Source organism: Netta rufina (assembly GCF_964035555.1).
Source record: "Netta rufina genome assembly, chromosome: 19".
Taxonomy (NCBI): Eukaryota; Metazoa; Chordata; class Aves; order Anseriformes; family Anatidae; genus Netta; species Netta rufina.
The window spans coordinates 786,066-805,308 of NC_140143.1; the positions used below are offsets into that span (position 1 = coordinate 786,066).

Below are 19,243 nucleotides of genomic sequence, written 5' to 3' on the forward strand. Positions count from 1 at the left end.
CGTTGCCTGGCAACGGGAAGATGGCGGAGCCGGCGGTGAGTGCGGGCCCGGCCCCGCCGCGGGGCTCGGCCTGAGGGCGGCGGGGGGAGCCCGGACGCCCCCGCCCGGCTCCGGGCCCCGTGCCGGGGCGGTGAAGGGCTGGGCAAGGCTCCCCGCGTGTTCCCTGCGGGCCGCTGTCCGCCCGGAGGCGTTGTCGGTGGAAGAAGTCAACCGGCGGTGCCCGCGGTCCTGGTCCGCACCCAGCGCAGGCCGCAAAAAAAGCCCATCCTGTCACCGTGTCCGCTGAAAAGTCCGTCCTGTCACCTTGTTTTGTCACCTTGTCTTTGTTTCTCGTACGGCTCTTAGTGCTTTTTGCCATAGGCCAATTAGAAAGGAAGGTATCCGAGTGCTGCAGGTGTGCACACGTGCGCTTCTTAATTTATTTTTTTTTAGGTTTGTTAGTGGTAACGAACCGCAGATGCCTTCTGGGTGCTGCACAAAGTTTGGATTTGACAACTGATGATAGCGGATAAAACAGCGTCTCTTTAAAAAGAGAGAAAAGTGAATAGTTTGGCCCTGCATTCCTTAATGAATCCCTAAGAGAATTTTTTTTCTTTAGTTCTGACTTAAAAATGCCTGAAGCTTTAAAGTGGCTTGTAAGATTTTTCTTAGGATCTTTGCTGTCTTAATACTAGCTTAGTGAACTTTTTTGCAAATGAGATTAAACTTATAAATGAAACTTGTGTGCGCTGTGACAGAAACCAGTCCTTTGAATACCGTCCTGTTAACGTTAAGTGAAGTGCGCTGCCTGTTATCACCCCACTGTGCTGCTTTTAGCCTGTGCTGTGTGCTAGACACCGCAGGCAGAGAATGGGAATGACAATGAAGAGGACGAAATCTTATTCACAGAATGCATGACCACTGTTTGTACACTCAAGCTCTCCCATTGCAGGAGCAGTTTTACTGATGTAACTGTAAGATCAGAACTAAAAGAGAGGGAAGTGAACTGGTCTGATGTGAAGTATACAAAAGCTCTGAAAAAAACGGAGAGGTTCCTTTGCTGTGTTACATCCTTGTAATGTTCTTTTGTCAGGATTGACACAGGTTTGCCAGTGTATCTGTGGGCTGACTTTACAACAAGGCTTTTTTGTTGATTCTTTGTCTGTATCGTTCATATCTCATAACAACAAAAATGAGCAGATTTTTAGGGGCAGATAGAGTGAAAAGCTGATTCTGGTGTTCTATTTCATGGCCTAGGAAAAATCTCCTGAGGCTTTCTCAGCCAAAATGCAGTCTGACAGTAACCCTCCTGACCTGGGAGAGATGGAGCAGCCCACAGCTGAGACAGACAGCCCTTCCCAGACGTCGTCAGGAGCTCCTATGCAAGTGCCTGCGTTTTCAGGGGAGTTGAGCACAGAACCAGGTACAATTCAGTTCCTTAGTAACGTCGCAATACTTGATACCATCTAACAAGCAGTGTCTGGCTTTCTCCCTTTGTCATCATTGTGAATATAGCCTTAGGCACAGTACTATAAAATATTATTTTATTTTATTTATTTATTTATTTTCCCCTTTCTATTCAGAATCTGTCTTTGAGCAATTAGGTCAGCTTGCTAATGAGCATGGTGGCCAAAGACAGGAACAGGAAGGCCAGCAGCCTGGAACTGAGGAAAATGAAATAAGTGGAAGAAGTGAGGAACCAGCAGAAGAAACACAACTGGTTGTCTTGGATCCAGAACATGTGAGAAGTCTCCAGATCTTGCCATTTGTTACTGCAGACGTGTTATTTGTATTCATAGCTATTTAAAACATGAGGCAAACTGTAGGCAGTGGCTTAGCTGTATGCTAAAACTACTTTCTTATAATAGCTTTTGCAAAATGGCTAACTCCTCAATATTAAATTCGAAGTTGTAGTTTCAAAAACGAGCAACGTAGTGGGCTTATCACTTACTCCTGAAAGAAATACTTGCAACAAGAGTGAGTAGAGGGCTTCTCAGGCATAGCTCTCCTGATGTTTCTGATTTTTAAATATTCTCAGCAGTCGTCTTCTGATTTCAAGAAACACCCGCAGTATAACTCCTGCAGTGAGTGTAGCTAGAATGGGAATCCAAGCCTCCATGGGACAGAATACAATGTTTAAGCAATAGTGGGAGTAGTACTAAGATTCCTTCATATTTTATTTACATGAGTGTGTTAAAACTATCAACGTCATACTTCTTTTACAGCCTCTGATGAGAAGATTCCAAGCTGCCCTAAAGAATTACCTTATTAAGCAGATGGAAAAAGTGAACCTAGAGCTTCGGGAACTGGTATATAGCACTCTTTCTTTGCCTTCTCATTGCATCCCATCCCTGGCCAAGTGAAGTGAGATAACCAACTTCCTCTTGTGTTTGCAGAGGACAGCAACGAAGAAGAGCCAAGTACAGAGAGAAGAGCTTGGGGTGATTCTTTATGGAGTGCAGCAGCAGCTGGCCCAGCTGCAGATGGAGCTGGAGAAGAGCCATGACCGTCGTTCTCAGGCAGCCGCAGCACGTTTGCAGCTAGAAGAGGAACTGAAGGGCCTCAAGCTGACTTACAGGAAAGTGTGTCAGAACACAGATGATGAACGCAAGAAAGGTGACTGAGGCAGTCCTTGTAATATTGCCCTCATTCTAGCCCTATATGAAGAAATGAATTTGAATACAAGCCAACCATTAGATTCTAGAGTACGGTAAATTTCACAGGGATTGATGCACCCACTGAGAAATTTTATAGAGATTTCTGGTTGCCATACAATTTATATTGCTATGTTCTACTGCTGAGAAGGACTTCAGGGCTGAAACTAAAACTCGTCCTGGCGGGTAGGCTGTTCTGTGATTTAGCAGAAGGAAAATGGCCATCATGTGATGTCTGGGTCTCTGTAAGAGTGTGCTTAAAATGCAAGGATTGTAGGCGTTTAGGAGCATCTACGAGCATGAGAGCACCATCCATGTGGCAGCCTATTCCAGTCAAATAAATGAACTTAATTCAGTTTTTCTTTGTTGCAGGCATTTGGATAGGTTACAGTAAATGATTTCAATAGTGAGGCTCGTAAAGAATTAAAATAGCCTAGATATTTTTGCAGTTTATTTTAAAAATAAAAATATCAAAGAAGCATTCAAGTCTGAGAGAGATACAGTTCTGTTTTGGGGTGGAGGAATGCGTTCACAGCCTACTGAAGCCCTTCCTTTGATTTCCTTGGTATCTGTTTGCTGAGAACTGAGGAGCCACTTACCAAGACCTTTAAATTAGCCTATAGAGCTATAATTCATATCTGATGTCAATTCTCACTTGAGGGAGGGCTAATTTACCTGGTGGGCACCTGGATTTTGCTTGGATGCTTCTGTGTTTCTTTCCCTTTTATCTCTGCTTGAAGTGTGTCCTACAGACATACTTTTTGGTAAATACTCTTTCTCCTGCCACCCCAGTTTCTGCAATGCAGACCGAAGTGGAAAACTTGGCCTTACACCTCTTCTACATGCAGAATATGGATGAGGATATGTATCGTAGTATCTTAATGATGAAACAGTCAGCAAAGAAGGCTGAGGCACAGAAGGTCCAGGCTGAGGTGGAAAAGAAAAAACAGGTATCAATTAAAATTGTCTGCCTTTTAATAAATAAATACAGGTGGCAGTGGTGAGCCTTGGAGGAGGTGCTACCTTGTTAGGAGAAAGGCTATAAGGACAGACTTAGGGAAGGTGTGTGGGGATTTTTTCCCAAATAATTGGAGGAAAAAAAAAAAAAAACAAACAAAAGACACACAAAACAAGGCAGTCTTCTCTAAAAATGAGGAGAAAAAACACTACCAAGGTAGTGGCATGTACTGCCAATTTTTTTTTTTTGTCAAGCCTTTGAATAGTAAATCGCTCTTCATGTAAGCAAAGGGAGATGAAAGCAGAAAGCTATTTAGTGAAGAATTATGTTCAAGTTTCAAGAATTATTCTGAGTCACAACGAGTTTCACAATGAAAAGCAAACTTTGAAAATGGAATGAATCTGTTGGTGTGCTGGAGCTCCCTCTGCTGCCTTCCCTTTGCAGCAGGATGCAGACTTTGCTTACAATTCTGCATTAAAAAATAAGCATTTGAAGTAGAATAGATTTAGATGTTTTTTAACAAAGCATTTTAAAGCATAAATTATTAAGATTCCCAGCTATTGCAGAGATGTTGCAATATAATATATAGTGACAGGAATGAATGCTAATTCAGATCTAAAGTATCGATTTACTAATGTAAATGGAATAATAAAAAAAAATCAGCAAAGGAGGACTCGTTCTTCTATAAGTTTTCTGCTGCATTTATGACAGTCATTCATACTTGAACGGAAAAGGTTCACTAAAGGTTCTAATCCAGTTGCTAATTTAATCCTGTTTCTAGCCTATGTTATGTTATTCTTGTTGAACACAGTTGATTAAGACCAAGATCACATTACTCCAGAACTGATGATCCTAACTCTTTAGGATCTCCTAGTGGACCGCTTGACAAGAAAAGCTTATGAACTGGAAGAACAGATTGCTTTGTTTGAAGCTCAGTTTGTGGCCCAGGCAGAGGACACAAAAGTAACTCGACAAGCAGTGAATGAGGTAGGAAGTGCTTTTTTTTTTTTTTTTTTTTTTTTTTTTTTGCTTCTGGTTAATATTTCCCTCTGGAGAGACAGCCCCTGTTGGCTTATGCTCACATGATACATACAGTATGGGCCAGAGTTTTATAGTTTGTTCCTGTTTGCTGGCACGAAGACTTTTTTTCCCTTTGTCTTTAAGAATTGTCTGTAAATCACTTCCTCCTCCACTTTCTTAGCATTTTTTTTTCTTTGAGAACTATAACTTTTCTGTTCTCTGGTGTGACAATAAACCAGACATATAAATTGAAGCTGTTCCTGACCAGCATATTTTTTATAGAAAAAAGCATTGCATTGTAATGTGAATTTGGTTTTGCAGCTCAGTACAGGGTTAGCCTGTTTACAAATTCTCTCTTCCCTAGGCTTGTATGGAGGTACAGGCTATTAACGTGGAGAAGAAGCGACTGATGAACAACTGGACTAATAGCTTGGCTGGAATGAAGCAAAGAGATGAGGTCTATGTTGCCACACAGGAGATGCTGAGGTATGGCATTTGAGAACCATCCCAGGAAAGACCTCAAATAATTTGGGTAGGAGAGATTCTAAAAGGGACAGTATGTCTTCTGACAAGTTTGTTACTGTATGTGCAGAATATGTTAGAACAAGTCTGTTGCTCTGAAGCACATAATATGTTTAATGGCTAAGAAGTACACTTCTTTGTTACTATTTTTTACCCCACAACACAACTGACACTTGAAGTAGTTTTTCTTCTTTAAAGCTGCTTAAAATTTCTTCTGTTTGTATTTTATTCCTTCAAAAAGTTACTTCGCTTTTGCACTATCTCACAGTCCAAAGACATAGACATCAAGAAGGATTTATCTATCACTTTTGGTTAGGATTTTGTGATGCCTTTAGAAGTTTTCAGGAAAGCCATCCTACTGTTGCCAAAAAAAAAAAAAAAAAAAAAAGGTTTTATTTATCTTGGAGTCTTAGAACCTGAGTTATTCTCTGAGACCAAACAATACATTTTAAATGTTGTCATCCACCAGGAAAAGCATGGGAAAGAGCAGCATGAGAGGAAATGAAAGAAGCAAATAATTTTCCTATGTATATTTCCTTTTAAATCTTAATATCTCCATCAATCTTGTGAGAACTCTGCACTATCAGAGTAGAATAGCCTTTATAAAGACTTCCTTCTCTGTTCATTTGTTGCTGCAATAGCATGTTTGAAAAGAGCAATACTAGATGACTGTTCAGCACGTGAACCAATCCATGTGATGATTTTCCATCCTCTTTGCCTCTTCAGCAAGCACAGACATGACCTCAAGTCCCTAGAAACAGACATCGATATCTGTAGAAAGTCAATCAGGAAGGAGGAGGAGAGGAATGAGATGCTTGTCACCACCCTGAGCCGTTCACAGAATGATAACAACACAACAAAGAAACTGATTGCACGGTGTGTTTCAAAGCAGGAGGCCTTGAAGGTAGAAACTAGCACCTATTCTCGCGTTCTCCATGAGACAGAGCAGACCATCAGAAGGATCAAGATGGTGAGAAGAGTCACTTGGAAGAAGAAACCTTTTGAACTGTACATAAGTATTTAATACCCTTCCCCAAACAGTTGTAGTGATGCTCTCCTGAGTCTTCCCTACCTTTTAGGATCAAGCTGCTTGTCTGAATGAGTTGTTAACCATCAGTAAGGATATAGAGAAAGGAACTGAAACCAAAGAGCAGATGGAGAGTGAGATCATGGCAAAGCTTCAGGACCAGATGATGTCCAGCAAAGCAGAAAAGCAAACCTCACAGCTGGTTGCAAGACTTCATCAGAGAAAAATAGATCTGGTATGGTATCTTGTCCACTTGGGAGAGCAGGGGAAGGAAACAGGTTGCAGTCATGGCCTAGAGTAGTGTTTGTCAAGTGTGTTCTGTCAGTGTCTTTTTGCTTCTCATCTTTAGCTCTACAATTGAAGCTGTGCTGGGTTTTGATCCCATTTTAGCTCCTCCGGTGATCTCATTGCAGAATACTGGTGTATGCAAAAGAGTTTATCAGAAAAGCCTGACACATAACTACCATCATTTCTTTACTTAAAGAAGAAAAGAAAACAGGGCAGAATGGTGAATCCTTGGAATATTTACTATAATGTGTTACAAGTTCTTACATCTTTGAAGAAGATAGACAGAAGTACCACATGTGCACTGTTAAAGGCACGTGATACATGTATACTCTCAGCTTCTAAATAAGGCTTCCAGTCTAAGGAACAGTCAAAACAGACTCGTGGTTCTTTATGGCTTAATAAGTTGCTCAAGTTTTGCTCTCTTTGAGAGTGTGAACAGATAAGAAGATGCAGCACAGTATTTATCACACTGAGTTGTGTGGGCTGGCACTAATACTTCATGCTCACGCCTCTGCACTGGTGTTTTTAAATCAGGTGCATGTCTTAAGTGGCTGGAGGACTGCAAGGGTTGGTTTCCATTGTGAGAAAAGCATGGTCTATTACAGGGTTTTGGGATGTTTAGACTTCTTAATACTTTCCAACAACCTTATGACAGGGGTAACTATAGCTATCCCCTGCCAGTAGATGGGGAAACAAAGGCACTGCAATGGTACGTAGATTTCTTACAGCTTGTAGCACAGACCAGGGGGTAGAATCTCAAGTCCTTGATTCCTGTTCCTTGGTAAGTGGGCATTACAAAACAGTGTCACCAGCAGTAACTCGTTGGTATGCCTTCTGTCTGTCTATTATTAGGAACTGCAGTTTTCCAAGGTTGAGAATGACACAACCCAGGTTATTATGAATACAACACACACTAACTGCAGGCTGACAATTCTCCAAAAAACGCTTTGTGAGCTGGACAAGGAAATAAAAAATATCCATGATCTGATCAGTCGTAGTGAAAGTGAGATTGCGAAGTGCAGTCTTCTGATTGAGAACAAGCAAGGGGTCATCAGGCAGTACAACAAGAAGTTGGAGGTGCTTCTTTCTCAGCAGGGGGTATGTACTTTTGCATTTCTGTCCCAAATTTGATTTTAATCTTTGTGGTGGCCACAGATGTCCTTGATAATTGTAGTCGCGTAAGTGTCAGTTAAAACTTCAGGAATCAGTATGGTGATTGAGAAGCTGCTGTAATTAATGTAACTGTTTATATTTGTCAAGCAGTTCTTAATGCATGCAAAGAGGAGCTGGCACAGGGAACTGCTGTGAAACGAGGGTGTGCCTAATGCAGAAGTCTGCAGGGAGTTGTCTGTACCTGATGAAAATATCAAATGACATCAGTACTCTGGGAGTAAATAGGATAACATTATAAAATCTAGAAAGACTGACAAGGGGAGAATAGAACAGGCTGAGCGACTCAATTTATTTGGTAGTTGGCCCTCTTCGCATGATACCCAGCACTTTGTCCCTCGCACTATGAACTGGAAGACCATTATGGATACCAATGTTAAAATGAGTACTGTGGCATACACTTGGCACACTTTTGGAAGTCCAGTTGAACCTGTTGTTGGCACTTAGGTGGCCCTTTCATCACAGAATTTGAGGACCTTGTGGGCTTCTGTTGCATTGATTCCCGTGAGGTCAGGCAGTCCTATTAGTCCTATTCAACCATGGGAAACAGAGGCAGAGAATAACTAAGTGACAAAATAACAATATTGTTGAAGTGTTCAGTAGGCATTTCAGCAGTTGAAATGGCCTTCTGCAGTGATGCTATAAACAAGTGCTCCAGCAGCTTCCATCTGATTGATCCCAAATCTTGCCCTCATCTAGGGGCAAGAATTAGGACCATTGGAAATCGAGGCCAAGAGGCTGACCAAGCAGATAGAAGAATGTAATTCTGAGGTGTTGACACTACAGAAGTACTGGCTCAATCTGCAGAAAGAGCTGGTCAAGCTAACCGAGGAACGGGAGGATCAAATAACCTCCTTGGATACGTTAAAGAAACAGATCACAATAATGCAGCAGAAGAAAGTGCGCACTGAAAGTAAGTCATTCCCTAACTCTTTTTTAAAACATTCATCTATGAATGGAGGAAAAAAAGGGGAGCAAAGGCTTACAGACAGGTTATGTTAATTCTTCACCAAAGAATGCCCTCGGTGTTTGATATATGTGTAAGCAAGAATGCATATGGCCCCAGTACTACTCTCTGGGACTAAGAGCCAGGCACCTTCTGCTGTTTTGGTGGTCATTATGTCCTGTCATGATCGATCCTGCTGTCTTAACTGATACAGATGACCTATAAGTGACCTTGTCATCTGTTACATGCCTTTAAATAAGTTTGCAAATAGTGGGTAGGCAAATATTCCCACAAATGATAGCAATTTCCTTGGCCAAAACCAACTCTTTTACATAGTGGTAGTCTCTTTCAAAACCTTAATTTGATTTTGGGGCTTTCTGGAAAAATGTTTTGGCTGGGTTTGTGGGACACAGGTGTGCAATGTTACCTGGTCTAACAGCAATTCGGTACAACTTGGTTGTATTCAACCCAGTGCTCTTGGGAATTTAAAATCTTTCTTTTTTCTGATCACCTGTAGATGAAATTCAGCAGGAAATAAAAGAGCAGAAAAATATTGAACGTCACATGAAGAGCATGTCAAATGACTTGATAAAGCTGAATGTGTTGATCAACAAGAACAACAGCAGCTTCACGGAGCTGCAATATGGCAACATTATCACAGAGAATGAGTTCATACGCTCTCTCAAGGTACAGAGGCTCAGCTTCTCATTTCTAGGTCACAGACTCCCAGGCCATTCCATGACTGGGCTTTTGAGAGATTTGTACTGCAGGTAGCCTAGAAGAAAATAGCTTTGTGGTATAAAACAGTATGGCCAAATGGAAATTATATAGTTATTCACACACACACAAAAAAAGTGCATTTCTTTATTGCTTAATGACTTTTATTACACAGCAGAAACAGGTCAGGTATGCCATTTGTGGAGTATTAGAGACCGAAAAGGATGTATAGATCAGAGGCAAACAGTGATGCTGTAAGTCTTTCTCAGTCTGACAACTTCGCATTGTTTTATGCTTCCCAAATCTAGGCAGCAGAAAAAGAATCAATTGAGATGCAGGAGAAGCACAGTCGATTGACTGAGGAGAAGGAGAGACTCTTAAACAGCCTGGTGGAAGCAGAGTAGGTACCAGAGTGATTCTTGCTTTATGCCACAGTCTTAGCTCTTTTGGGTATATACACCCATGTTACCTTTTTTCTCCACTCACCAAACTCAGCCAGCACCAGCAAATGCACTTCTGTCCTTGGAGAAGATTAAAGGAGGTTAATGAATTTTTGGAATGCAGAAGCTGAAAAGTGGTTTAGCTATCTCTGGAACCAGCAAGAGACAACATGATACTGGTTTTAATGATTCCAGCGTACTTGCTTGTGCTGAATGTCACCGAGACCTGTATGGGAAGACTGCGTATGCTATCTCCCATGCCAGTAACCCAGAGCAAGCATGCTGTACTGGGCAATTAATCGAGTCCTATCAGTCTAGGCTTGCTTGCTTTCAGTCGTCATGCCATTTCTCGTGAAGCTTCCTGTATGAATCGTGAAGCTTCCTGTATGACTTCATGCTGTTCTGTTGCTGCCTCTTTACATGTCCTGTATGCAACCTTCTAGTTTCTGTCAAACCATTCAGTTTTGTGTTCAGAATCAGCCTCAGGAGAGTGGTGCCATTGACACACAGAGAGAACGTTCTCTGTTTATGGAGGCACTCCTTTCCTTTTCTGTCACTGAAGGCATCAAATCATGCTATGGGAGAAAAAGATCCAGCTGACAAAAGAGATGCGTTCAGCAGTGGATTCTGAGACAGGACAAGGTGAAATCCGAGCCATGAGAGCAGAGATTCACAGAATGCAAGTAAGTCACTGAGAAAGAGGACTGAGGAGGGGGAACTGCACACAATGTATTTACCTTTGGAGTTGATGAAACATAAGGCAGGAGATGAGAAACAGGATGGAGAAGTAGCATCTTCAAGGCCGTAACAGTACTAGAAATTGTATCACCCTGCAGCTAGATTGAATTAAATACATTCAGCATGTATGCACTTTATGCATTTCTTATGCAAGCTATGTAATATGCTGCAGCACATTAAGATATACCTGAGGAATTTTTTAAATGCAGTATGTCTACCACCTTATTTTGTGACCCCAATTTGTAAGGAAATAAATATGGATTACTAAATACTGCATCATCTTAATCACTGGCTACAGAAGTCTTCTATCTTCTGGCAACACAGCTCTTTGCTTTTGTTCTCAGGATATTTCTGCTCTTCTGCTTTTGCTATTGTTAATGAGTTCCAGTGAAATATTTTGAAGATTACTTTCAACAAGTCAATACAGAGTTGATGACTAATCCTATCCTCTGCCTTCCAGATCCACGCAGGGCAAACTACATTTGGATTTAGAACAAATTTGGCAGACAAAAGGTCATGTGTCACACACATCTGATTTATGTTGATGGGATGTGCCACACAGAAGACTTCAATTAGGGGCCATTTGTAACCATTTGTTATTTTCAAACTGTTTTTTATTTTGACAAACGGCAGGTCCGCTATGGCCAGCTGATGAAGCAGCAGGAGAAGATGATTCGTGATATGGAGGCATCTGTTTCTCGTAGAGAGGCCATAGCAATTCGTGGAGAAGGTCAGAACAAAACAGATAAGAAACATTTCACCAAGAGTGATTTCCACCGCAAGAAACAGGAGCTGAGAAAGAAGATCACTGAAACCCAGAAGGTGAGCAAGTAAAGCGGGGCCATGAGAGTTGCCGTGACTATCATTTGCCTTGTAATTAGCACCAGTGTGCACTTAGCACAGATGCATGGGATGTCAATATGCAGACCCTGCACTATGTAGGTATGGCACTGCACAGTGGGCAGGCTTTGGAAACCGTTAAAAACCAAAAAATAGTTCTGGGAAGATAGCCCACTCGCTGGCAGGGCAGCATGAGAAGCAGAAAAAGTCCTTCACTCAGTGGAAGTGCTGCTCAGCAACAACTAAAACACTGGTATGTTATCAATGTTATTTTCGTCCGAAATCCAAAACATAGCACCATACCAGCTCCAATGAAGGAAAGTAACACTATCCCAGCCAAAACTAGGACACTGGGAATGCAGCTGAACAAAAGAGACAGAATCTCACGTTTCCTTCTTTTCCATTTACTAGAACGCTCAAGACTGTAACAAAATTGTCCTGGAGCTGGAAAGCACGCAAGCATCCCTTAGTGCCACCTGCTTGGAAAAGCAACAAGAAATGTGCACACTGCAGACTGAGTCTGACAGCCTTGATTCAGACACAGAATATCTTCGGAACGTGAAACGATGGGTGAGTATGTCCACTTCCTGCAGTGTGCGAGTGAGTTAGAACCTGCTACTTTCTCCTCTTGCCAGCTCCCTTGTCTCACTACTATCTTGAACTGGGAACACTTGGCATGTGATTGTAGCAGCAGTTCAAGTTAACTGAGCACATTTTGATGGCTGAAGTGGAACTGAATTGATGCTGCAGTTTCGTTCTTAGTGAGGCAGCATTCACCTGGAAACATCATCCCGCAGGATCTTACTTGAAAACACTGAGTAGAAACTGTCCTTTGTGAGGACCAGCTGGCTATTGTGAGGACACTACAAATTTGAAAGCCAGCTCATGGCCTTCAGTAACCTTCTATGAAATGTTAAGTTTAAATTTTAAAATTTAAATTTTAAGCCTTTTGTCCTGGCCTGGGTTGCCTTGTATGCATGTTTTTTTCTCTAATTTATGGAATGCTGTGACACAAGTCCAAATCCATGGAACTTCATCAAACTCTTCCTTAAGAACCCCTTCTTTTTCAAACTATGGTTACAGTACCTCCATGCAATGAATGGCGTTGTTTACTTAGTTCTTTTCTGTGTGCAATCTGCTATCAGAGTAATTTCCGTTACTGCTTTTCTCAGAACCTTTTGGAGCTTGTGTCCTATCAGACACGCCAGAAGCAGCTGCAGGCAGTGAAGGAGGGGAAGTACACACCCCTGTGCAGCACTGAACAAGCCTGGAGAAATGAGCAGCAGAAGCTGCAGGAGCGGATTCATACTATTAGTGGCATTGTCCACAGGGTCCAGCAGGAACAGCCTCAGTACCACCGGGCTCTCCAGTGGCTCAGCCAGTGTTTGGAATCCAGGCTCGGTTCCCAGGAAGCATGTTAGAGACACAGGAAACCACCTGTGAATAAATATAACCAACTGCTCTCCCTCTTCTAGCACTGGCATTTGTAAATAAATTGAATAAACCTGCGTCAGCTATACATCTGCATTAAATACTCACTGAAGCAGTAGTGCTGCAAAGACTATTGCAACACCTTTGTCTCTTTCACTTCCTTGTAGTCGCTGCGGACTCGTCAGTTTCCCGGGACGGGCAGGAGGGGAGCAGCGGCCCCTTTCTCCCCCCCGTCGCCCCCCGGCAGAGGAGCACAGCCGCGGAACCGCGCTGCCCGGCGGAGGCTCCGGGAGGGAGGCAGCGGAGCCCGGAAAGGACCCGGCAGCACCGGGGCGGTGCGCGGGGGCCGGGCTGCGGCTCCCTCCCCGCCGCGCCTGCTCGGAGCCGGGCCGGGGGGAGCCATGGTGGGGCCGGGGCCGCGGATCGGGGCCGTGATCGCGGTGCTGGCGCTGCTGCTCCCCGCTGCCTGCGGCTCCGCGGCCGCCGGCTGCGAGGTGCCCCCGAGCCACCGCTTCGACTGCGGCCCCGAGCGGCTGCTGGCACGGGCGGGCTGCGAGGCGCGGGGCTGCTGCTACGCCCCCGTCCCCTCCGGTGCCGGCGGGGGTCCGCCCTGGTGCTTCTTCCCCCGCGGCTACCGCAGCTACCGGGCGGAGAACCTGACGACCACCGCCCGCGGCTACTCGGCTCGGCTCCGCCGCGTCGCCCCCAGCTTCCTCCCGGGGGACGTGGGCACCCTGCGGCTGGACGTGGCGCTGGAGACCGAGAGCCGCCTGCGCTTCACGGTGCGCCCGGGTCCCCTCCCGGCTGTGCCCCCCCAAAGCCCCCGACCCCGGCTGAGCCCTTGTCCTCCCTCCTGCAGCTCCGGGACCCGGCCCGGCAGCGCTACGAGGTGCCCCTGCCCACGCCGCGGGTGAGCACCCGGGCAGCTTCCACGCTCTACGGGGTGCAGGTCCTCGAGGATCCCTTCGGCCTCGTCGTCTCCCGGTGGCCTGGCGGCCAGGTCCTGTAAGTGATGTCCGGCACCGAGCGGGGCTGAAGGCTCCCTGTACTGCCCCGCTGCGCCCCATGGGACCCCGCAGCAGTGGGGTCTCTGCCCCAAGCTTTGCCATAAGCACGGCTCAGCAGCAGGCATTAGGGAAGCTGCAATCCCAGGGCTCTGCCAAAGCCTGGTTCTGTTTCGTGCTGTGACCGCAGCACCCGGTTATGGAGCTGGAGGGTCTCCGGCTCCTCCAGCCCCCACGCCAGGGCTGTTGGCAGCGGCCCCGTTTCTCCCCGGCAGGCTGAACACCACCGTCGCGCCCCTGTTCTTCGCAGACCAGTTCCTGCAGATCTCCACCTCCTTGCCCTCTCGGTTCATCTCGGGGCTGGGGGAGCACCTGGCACCGCTCATTCTCAACACGGCCTGGACCAAGGTCACCCTCTGGAACCGGGACATGGCACCAGTGGTATGGATGGGGCTGGGGGGAGGGGGGCATCGGGGGGCTCCACAGTACCAGGGGCTGAGCCCCCAGGGGAAGGGGCCCGGCCCAGCAGCCCGGGGCAGAGCTGTGCAGCCTGGGCAGCATTCAGGTTCACACCCTGAGCCGAGCAGAGGCGAGGGGCAGGTGGGTGTACTGGGTAAAACACCACAGCGGGCACCGTGCTGGGGTCTCGGCTGAGCCCCACCGGCACCGCGCTGTGCTCTGCTCCAGCCCCAGGTCAACCTGTACGGCTCCCACCCCTTCTACCTGGTGATAGAGGACGGCGGGTCGGCCCACGGTGTCTTCCTGCTGAACAGCAACGCCATGGGTGAGTGCTGTGGAGGCACCGGGGCACGGGGCTGGACCAAGACCCGATCCTCACCTCGCTTCTCCGGTGCTCGCACCTCCCCCAGACGTGGTCCTGCAGCCGAGTCCAGCCCTGACGTGGCGCACGACGGGCGGGATCCTGGACTTCTACGTCTTTCTGGGCCCCGACCCTAAGAGCGTGGTGCGGCAGTACCTGGACGTCGTGGGTAGGGGTCTGCAGCAGGACCTGGGGTGCGGGCGCTCCTGGGGTGCCGGGTGCTGCTGGCAAGGAGTGGGTGCTGCGGCATGAATCTGGGAGGATGGGTAGATGCAGATTGTGGTCCCCCCCCAGAAGACCCCCGGCTCCTTGCAGCGCCACGGCTGCGAGCCGGGCAGAGCGAAGCCGCCCTCCCTCCTGACTTGCAGGGTTCCCGTTCATGCCCCCGTACTGGGGCCTGGGCTTCCACCTCTGCCGCTGGGGCTACTCCTCCACCACCACCACCCGGCAGGCCGTGGCCAACATGTCAGCCGCACGCTTCCCCCTGGTAGGTGGTGGCCAGGGCCTGGTGAGCCCGGTGGGGGCGGCTGGTGGGTGCAGGGGGGCACCCGTCCCTGTTTTTGGGGCACAGCGGTGAGCTGGAGGCCGTCTCCTTCCTGAGCGCTGCCGCCGGCTCTGCAGGACGTGCAGTGGAACGACCTGGACTACATGGATGCTAAGAGGGATTTCACCTTCAACAAGGAGACCTTTAAGGACTACCCGGACATGGTGCGGGATTTCCACCAGCGAGGCCTGCGCTACGTGATGATCGTGGTGAGCAATGCCTCCAGTTTGCCCCAGGGTGGTGACAGCTCCAGCTGGGTCCTGGGCTTCACCCGCAGGCCGTGTCCTCGGGCTGTGTCCTCGCCCTTTGCTGCCCCAGGGTTTTGCAGGATTTCTGGCAGGCAACCAGCAGGAGCAGGGCTGGGCGCGCAGGATGCTGTTCCCTGTCCTTGCCGGTGAAACCCCAGCTTTGTACCCCGGCAGGACCCCGGGATCAGCAGCTCGGGGCCTCCTGGCACCTACAAGCCCTACGACGATGGACTGAAGCGAGGGGTGTTCATCCGAAATGCCACGGGGCAGCCCCTCATCGGGAAGGTGCGTGGTGCCATCGGCCCCTGTCCCTGTGGCTGGGGGCTTAGGGTCAGTGGGGCAGCGGCTGCAAGGGGGAGAGAAACACGCAGGGGCTGCTGGAAAGTGGGTGGAGGGGACAGGGACGGGGACAGGGACGGGGACAGGGACAGTGGTGGCGTGGCTCTGCCCAGCACTGCCTCCCTCCTGCAGGTGTGGCCGGGCCCGACGGCTTTCCCAGACTTCACCAACCCCGAGACGCACGAGTGGTGGCACGACATGGTGAAGGACTTCCACGACCAGGTGCCCTTCGATGGCATGTGGATTGTGAGTGGCCTTTCCCCCGCCGGCAGAGCTCCGGGATGCGGCTCCCAGCTCCTTCCCCACCCCTCTGCCGCATCCCCCCCAGAAGCGAGGGCTCCCCTTCTCCCCAGGACATGAATGAGCCGTCCAACTTCGTGGAGGGCTCCCAGGACGGCTGCCCCGACAACAGCCTGGAGAAGCCCCCGTACGTGCCCGGTGAGCGGGGCTGGGGGCACGGAGGATGCTGCAGCGGGTGAGGCTCTGCCCGGATGCCCTGAGCTCGCCCTCGCCGCCTCCTCTCCCCTGCAGGTGTGTTCGGGGGACGCCTCCAGGCAGGAACCATTTGTGCCTCCAGCCAGCAGTTCCTCTCCTCGCACTACAACCTGCACAGCCTGTACGGGCTGACCGAGGCCATCGCTTCCCACGAGTAAGCCTGGGCTCCTGCTGCAGCTCCTGCAGGAAAGCTTCTCCCTGAAAGGAGACAGCCCCAGGGGCCCCGAGGAGCCCATCAGCTCCCGTTGGTAGCACAGCGTGCTTTGTGTTGCTTTTGGGAGCCCCTTCCACAGCCGGGCTGAGCCGCCTCCTCCCCGCAGCGCTCTGCTGAGGATCCGGGGCAAGCGTCCCTTCGTCATCTCACGCTCCACCTTCGCTGGGCACGGCCGCTACGCTGGGCACTGGACGGGGGACGTCAAGAGCAACTGGGAGCAGCTGTCCTACTCCGTGCCAGGTAGGCTGTGGGGCCGCATCCAGCCCCTGCTCCCTTTGGGGCTTCTCTGGGGGCTGGCCCAGCACCGCTGAGCCCCCATTTTCTTCGTGTCCCCTCCGCAGAGGTGCTGCTCTTCAACCTCTTCGGGGTGCCACTGGTGGGTGCCGACATCTGCGGGTTTTTGGGCGACACATCCGAGGAGCTGTGCGTGCGCTGGACCCAGCTGGGCGCCTTCTACCCCTTCATGAGGAACCACAACGACCACGGCAACCGGGTGAGCGCGGGGCCGGGAGCCCTCACCCTGGTGGGCACCGCGCTGGGTGGGCTGGGGGCGGCTCTGAGCCTCGGGCTGGGCCGTGCTCATGGGGCCAAGCGCTCACCGACCATCCCCGTGCTGCCTGAGCATCCCACTTCGCCTTCTCCCCTGCAGCCACAGGAGCCGTACGCCTTCAGCCTGGCCGCCCAGGATGCCATGAGGAAAGCCCTTCGCCTCCGCTACTCCCTCCTGCCCTACCTCTACACCCTCTTCCACCGGGCTCACGCCGCTGGGGAGACGGTGGCGCGGCCGCTCTTCCTCGAGTGAGTGCTGCGGCGGGGGCGGGCAGGGGGGCGATGCTCTGGGGCTGCACTGCCGCCCGCCGTCCCTCCCCAGGTTCCCCAAAGACCCCAACACCTGGACTGTGGACCGCCAGCTCCTGTGGGGCGGGGGGCTGCTCGTCACGCCGGTGCTGGAGGCAGGACAGACCAAAGTCAGCGGCTACTTCCCGGCCGGGACGTGGTACAGCCTCGCAGGGGTAGGTGCTGCCGCTGGGCTCCTGGGAACAGCCACCCCGCTCCTGCATCCCATCCCTCCCAGGTAGCGGGCCCATTGGGCTTTCCCCAAATCAGCTTTGAGGACTTCTGCCTCCTGTGAGGCTTTACTTGTCCTAGGGTGAGGGCTGCGGTGCTCAGCTGGGATCCCCTGTGGGCGTGCTGACCCCTGAGACCCGTCCTTTCTTTTTCTTCTTTAGGACTCGACCATCCACAGCAAAGGCCAGTGGATCCTCTTGCCAGCTCCCCTGGACACCATTAACGTGCACGTCCGAGCAGGGCACATCCTGCCCCTGCAGGTGAGTCCCCCCCGCTGGCAGCCTGACCCCGTGCGTGCCCGGCCGAGCTGCGGGTGTTCAGCCAGGCCTGGGGACACAGCAGGGGGGTTGCAGTGGCTGATCCTGCACCCCCCGTGCCCCCAGGAGCCTGCGTTCAGCACTGCCGAGTCCCGCAAGAAGGGGATGGCCTTGGTGGTGGCCCTGACACCAGATGGCTTTGCCCGGGGAGAGCTGTTCTGGGACGATGGGGAGAGCTGGCACAGCTTCGAGAAGGGGGACTACACCGAGACCCTCTTCCTGGCTGCACACGTGAGCGTGGCAGGGGGCTTGGTGGGGGGCGTTTGGGCACGGCTCTGCAGCCACCTGCAGCTGCTGTCCCCTGGGGCACACGCGGTGCTGGGCAGCCCCCTGCCCTGCCGCTGCAAGCACCTATCATGGCGAAATAACCAGAATGAGCCCCAGCCTCGCTGGCACCAGTGTCCCTGTGGGCTGCTCTTGGCGTGTTTAGGGCACGGGGCAGTGGCAGGCGCTTGGAGAAGCCCTGGGGCCTGGTGGCACAGGGTGACCGTCCCCGCTGTCCCCGCAGGGCGCCGTGCTCAGCCAGATCCTGCAGGCTCGCAGCCACCTCGACGGGATCCTGCTGGAGGCCGTGACCGTCCTGGGGGTCACCAGCCCTCCCCGGCAGGTCCTGGCCAACGGTGCCCGTGTGGATGACTTCTCCTACCGCAGTGACACCCAGGTGAGTGCGGGGGCTGCCTGTGAGCAGCTCTGAGCCTGCACAAGAGGGTGGCTGCAGGGCTGGTGGGGTTTGGCCCCAGTGATGGTACCAGCTCTGCTTTGTTTGCACCGAGGAGTAAAGGGCTGCCCAGTAAGGCTGGGTCACCTGCCCTGGCAGGATTCATCTGTGCAAGGGGATGAACATGCAGAAAAATTGGGCACTGACCACTGACCCTTCCTTTGCCTCCTCAGGTGCTGAATGTCCCCGTGTCGCTGCCGATGTGGGAGCAGTTTGTGATCACTTGGTCCTGAGCTGGTGACCGTCTCTACAAGCAGCTGATGCTGCTGTGCCCTGCGGCCAGATCCATCCATCTCTTTTGAAAATCAGCACGGAACACGGCTGTGCTGTGAGCTCGGCTGTCCTTCGTGCTGAAATGCCTTACCTTGAGGTGTAGAAACTGGACTCGCACTGGTGAGCTCAAAAAACCCTTAAGGGATGGGGAGAAACCTTCATCTCCTTCAAGACGGGGAAAAAAGACCCAAGTGCCTTGTGAGACAGCAAACCTGTCAGCGTGCCAAACTGGCACCCTGCCGAAAGCCTGTGGGGATTCTTCTTGTGGTTTGGGGATGGACACAGGAGAGATGAATCCCTTCTGTGTGCTGGGCTCTGCTGTTTGGTGTCTGCGGGGTGGTTTCATACTCAGGGGGTGTGGGTGGGGGGAGCCCCTCGTGGCTGCGCCCCGGGGAAGCCTGGAGCTGCCTCTGCAAGGGCTGGGAGCAGGGCTGGGGGAGAAGTGCTGTGAATAAAAAGCGGCTGTTTGCTAC

General features: G+C 50.3%; 2 protein-coding genes across 2 annotated transcripts; both read left to right on the forward strand.

Annotated features, from left to right (window-relative positions):
- Positions 1–20: 20 nt before the first annotated feature.
- Positions 21–12,720, forward strand: CCDC40 (coiled-coil domain 40 molecular ruler complex subunit; the record flags this gene model as incomplete). The annotated part of the gene is made up of 18 exons (XM_084298312.1): positions 21–35; positions 1,237–1,402; positions 1,563–1,720; positions 2,205–2,288; positions 2,376–2,595; positions 3,426–3,583; positions 4,456–4,578; positions 4,976–5,097; positions 5,860–6,103; positions 6,213–6,395; positions 7,301–7,546; positions 8,318–8,531; positions 9,082–9,251; positions 9,590–9,681; positions 10,284–10,404; positions 11,093–11,281; positions 11,711–11,869; positions 12,472–12,720. 18 exons carry the CDS (start codon positions 21–23, stop codon positions 12,718–12,720), a joined length of 2,913 nt encoding a protein of 970 aa, XP_084154438.1.
- Positions 12,721–12,933: 213 nt separating this feature from the next.
- Positions 12,934–19,172, forward strand: GAA (alpha glucosidase). Its single transcript, XM_084298277.1, has 19 exons — positions 12,934–13,512; positions 13,590–13,735; positions 14,010–14,175; positions 14,422–14,518; positions 14,604–14,723; positions 14,923–15,041; positions 15,176–15,307; positions 15,521–15,631; positions 15,818–15,931; positions 16,039–16,123; positions 16,217–16,334; positions 16,501–16,634; positions 16,736–16,887; positions 17,044–17,192; positions 17,266–17,407; positions 17,624–17,722; positions 17,846–18,010; positions 18,288–18,440; positions 18,671–19,172. The coding sequence occupies exons 1-19, from the start codon at positions 13,132–13,134 to the stop codon at positions 18,728–18,730; spliced, it is 2,643 nt and encodes an 880-aa protein (XP_084154403.1). The 5' UTR covers positions 12,934–13,131; the 3' UTR covers positions 18,731–19,172.
- Positions 19,173–19,243: the final 71 nt, after the last annotated feature.

Excerpts from the sequence above, each read along its gene's own strand:
- GAA (XM_084298277.1), top strand. The coding sequence starts at position 13,132 with ATGGTGGGGCCGGGGCCGCGGATCGGGGCCGTGATCGCGGTGCTGGCG. Across the intron at positions 16,124-16,216 it reads GAAGCCCCCGTACGTGCCCG|GTGTGTTCGGGGGACGCCTC; the intron begins GTGAGCGGGGCT and ends TCTCCCCTGCAG. Across the intron at positions 16,635-16,735 it reads GCTGTCCTACTCCGTGCCAG|AGGTGCTGCTCTTCAACCTC; the intron begins GTAGGCTGTGGG and ends TCCCCTCCGCAG.